We start from the raw sequence: 3362 nt of genomic DNA on the forward strand, positions 1-3362 counted from the left end.
CTTGCCCGGTTCTGGTACTGGGGTGGTGCCGAACTCTGAGTCTCCTCCCCTCTTTTCACACCCAGCATCTGATTCAGGGCGACCAGCCGCGACCACCTTGAACCGCTTCTCGGCGCTCCAGCAGTCGACACCTGCCGAGAACCTGGAGTCTCGGCGTGTGGTGCAGAGGTGAGGGTCCAGCCCTGCCTTGATGCGTGTCCGTCTGCAGCCCAGGGAGGAACTCCCCGAATTGGGCAGCAGTTGGTCAATATGTAGGCAAATGTGTGGGGTCTGGACTGGAATAATCCCTTTTGGTAGGATGGGGCCTTGGCAGAGCTTGGTGTCGGTGGTGAGTCCTTGTGACAAAGAAGGCTGACCCCGCCCTCGGATATCTCCCCACTGTTTGGCACTTGGGGGAGCACACCTTGAGTTCTGGGTCTGATCTGGGATTCTGAGGAGATGGCAGATGTTGATGGTCTTGAGGGAGCCCTGTGGAGGCTGGATCACAAGGTCCCCAAGAAGAGGTGGAGCTGGGTTTGTTCAAAAAAAGAGGAAAGCAAAGAAGGATCTCACTACACTCTGCAGCAGGGGGGAAGGCATGGGCAGGATGGGAGCAGGCTCTGCTTGGCCATGCCAAGGGACAGAGCAAAAGGCAAATGGGCAGGAGTTGAAACGAGAAACAGGGAAAAATGTGTTCCCCTGAGGGTGTTCAGGTGGTAGAAGAGGCCCTGGTAAGGTCTGGCATCGGAGCGGGACAGCCTTGCCTTGCAGAGCTCTGCAGGATGGGTGGTGATAGACTCTTTATGCTGTGTCTGTCCTCCTCCCACCCAGGAGCAGCTCCAGCCGCGACAGGTCAGAGAAGGCTGGGGACAGAGGGGACCGAGAGTCGCGTTCAGAGAAGAGCAGTGACCGCCTGGAGCGTCCTGACCGGGGGGAGCGGGCAGACAGGAACAGGTCTGCTGTCACCAAGAGGAGCTTCAGCAAAGAGACAGAGGACAGGAGTCGAGAACGAGAGAAGCAGGGCGGCCCTGAGGCTGTGCGCAAGGCTGCTAGCATGACGGAGGAACGGGACAGGAGCCGAGAGACCAGTGAGCTGGGGAGAAGCAACGTCCTGGTCATCTGGCCATGGCCTGGGGCTCTGCCTGTCCCAGGCAGTGCCTCACCTTTGCTTTCTCCTCACAGTTAAACAAGAGCCATCCCCTCCTGCAGCATCCCCCAAACCTGCGCTGTCGGATGAGGAACTGGAGAAGAAATCCAAGGCGATCATAGAGGAGTACCTACACATCAACGACATGAAGGTGCGAGGAGGGGGTAGCCAGGCACAGCACCATAGGGCCCCTGTAACACACCTGGGTGGTAGTGCTGTTGTGCAGGGTACCGGCGGGGCTTGGGTGAGAAAGCGGGGAGCTGGGGCTGGCGATGGGGCAGTACTGACCCCCGTTTTCCCCCACAGGAGGCCTTGCAGTGTGTGCAGGAGCTGGGCAGCCCCTCCTCGCTCTACATCTTTGTGCAGAATGGCATTGAGTCCACGCTGGAGAGGAGCACCATCTCCCGCGAGCACATGGGGGTCCTACTGTGCCAGCTGGTGAAGGCAGGCATGCTCTCCAAGGAGCAGTACTACAAAGGGTGAGGGGCTGGGGCACCCTGGCCCTTGGCTGGTATTTATCTGGCTTTGAATTCAGCCCTGCCTTGGTCAGAGCCTATGACTGACACCTCCTGAGGTCCCTCCTAGCCGAGGGCATGGGGGCTGCTGGATCCCAACGGCACCCCTCTGCCCTGCAGGCTGCGGGAGATCCTGGAGATTGCAGAAGACATGGAGATCGACATCCCACACATCTGGCTGTACCTGGCTGAGCTTATCACCCCCATCCTGCAAGAGGAAGGCATCCCCATGGAGGAGCTGTTCAGGTGAGGGCTGTTCCCATCCATGGGGCTGCCACAGGGTCCCAGAGGGACACCTGGGGTTAGGTAGCTCACGTGGGTCTCTTGTGCCCTACAGGGAGATAACGAAGCCCCTGGTGCCCATTGGGAAGGCCACCACGCTGCTGGTCGAGGTGCTGGGCTTGTTGTGCAAGGGCATGGTAAGTGCGTGGGGTTCACGTAGCTGCTGGCTGCTGCCTCGAGGCAGTTTTCTGTGAGGGTGGTGAGACACTGGAACAGGTTGCCCAGAGAAGTTGTGAATTCCCCCTCTGCGGAAGTGTTGAAGGCCAGGTTGAACTGGGCTTTGAGCAACTTGGATTAGTGGGACGTGTCCCTGCCCGTGGCAGGGGGCTGAACTAAATGAGCTGTATGATTCCTAACAACCCAAAGCATTCTATGAGTCTATGATTCTTTGCCGTGTCTGGGCCACGGGGGTGACATGGCCAAGATACGCAGCGTTCCCCTCTATGGAGAGCAGAGGGCATGGGATGCTGATACCAACTGTCCTGCAGAGCCAGAAGACTGCAGGCAAGCTGTGGCGGGACGGGGGCCTGAGCTGGAAGGAATTCCTCCCTGAGGACCAGGATGTCAACAAATTTGTCACAGAGCAGGTGGGAGTGAGCTCAGAGGTGGGCTGGAGGGGGCACCCTGGGGGATCCTGCTGCCAAGAGTGTGGTGTTCCCCTGTGCTGACTTTAACAAGCTCATCTCTGCCTGCTCCCCCAGAAATTGGAATACACGATGGGGGACAGCTCGGACACGCCGAGCCGGAAGGAGCTGACCTCAGAGGAGCTGTGCAAGCAAATGGACAAACTGCTGAAGGAGAACCCGAACAACCAAAGAATACATGACTGGATCGAGGTGAGAGCGTGGGCATGGCAGTGCCTGTGGGTCCAGGGGCTCCCACCCTGCTCTGTCCCCACCTCACGGCCCCTCTACCCTTTCTCCTCCAGGCCAACCTGAGCGAGCAGCAGGTCTCATCCAACACGTTTATCAGGGCCCTGATGACGTCTGTGTGCCACTCGGCCATCATCTGTGAGTATCGGGGTGAGGTGGGGGCAGGGGGAATCCCCTTGCCCACACTGCCTCTCTCTCACACCGTATCTCCCGCAGTCGAGAACCCCTACCGTGTGGATGCCATGGTCATCCGCAACCAGGCCAAGCTGCTGCAGAAGTACCTGCGGGACGAACAGAAGGAGCTCCAGGCACTCTATGCCTTGCAAGCATTGGTGGTGAAGTTGGACCAGCCGCCCAGTGAGTGTTGTGGGACGGGGTGGGCCATGGAGGGGGGTGGCAAGTGTGTCTCCATCCCAACAGGGTTGGTTGGTGGCTGGGAAATGGCAGAGGCTCCGCTTTGTCCCCCCTGCAGACCTGCTGCGGATGTTCTTTGACGCCCTCTACGACGAGGATGTCATCAAAGAGGAGGCTTTCTACAAGTGGGAGTCCAGCAAGGACCCAGCTGAG

The 3362-nt window shown here is 59.0% G+C and overlaps 1 protein-coding gene across 1 annotated transcript in view; it reads left to right on the forward strand.

The window, feature by feature from the left end:
• The window catches only part of EIF4G1 (eukaryotic translation initiation factor 4 gamma, 1), a gene marked incomplete at both ends in the record, with an annotated part of 7276 nt that extends 3920 nt beyond the window's left edge, over nucleotides 1–3356 (forward strand). The window contains 11 exons of the mRNA XM_009872685.1: nucleotides 66–168; nucleotides 811–1067; nucleotides 1162–1277; nucleotides 1433–1605; nucleotides 1762–1887; nucleotides 1979–2060; nucleotides 2412–2510; nucleotides 2625–2759; nucleotides 2852–2933; nucleotides 3012–3152; nucleotides 3268–3356. Of these exons, the coding sequence (XP_009870987.1) occupies nucleotides 66–168; nucleotides 811–1067; nucleotides 1162–1277; nucleotides 1433–1605; nucleotides 1762–1887; nucleotides 1979–2060; nucleotides 2412–2510; nucleotides 2625–2759; nucleotides 2852–2933; nucleotides 3012–3152; nucleotides 3268–3356 (1403 nt within the window). The remainder of the gene's footprint in view (nucleotides 1–65; nucleotides 169–810; nucleotides 1068–1161; nucleotides 1278–1432; nucleotides 1606–1761; nucleotides 1888–1978; nucleotides 2061–2411; nucleotides 2511–2624; nucleotides 2760–2851; nucleotides 2934–3011; nucleotides 3153–3267) is intronic.
• Between the last annotated feature and the right edge of the window lie 6 nt (nucleotides 3357–3362).

The sequence above is a fragment of the Apaloderma vittatum genome, unplaced genomic scaffold, assembly GCF_000703405.1.
Source record: "Apaloderma vittatum isolate BGI_N311 unplaced genomic scaffold, ASM70340v1 scaffold22487, whole genome shotgun sequence".
NCBI classification, from domain to species: Eukaryota; Metazoa; Chordata; class Aves; order Trogoniformes; family Trogonidae; genus Apaloderma; species Apaloderma vittatum.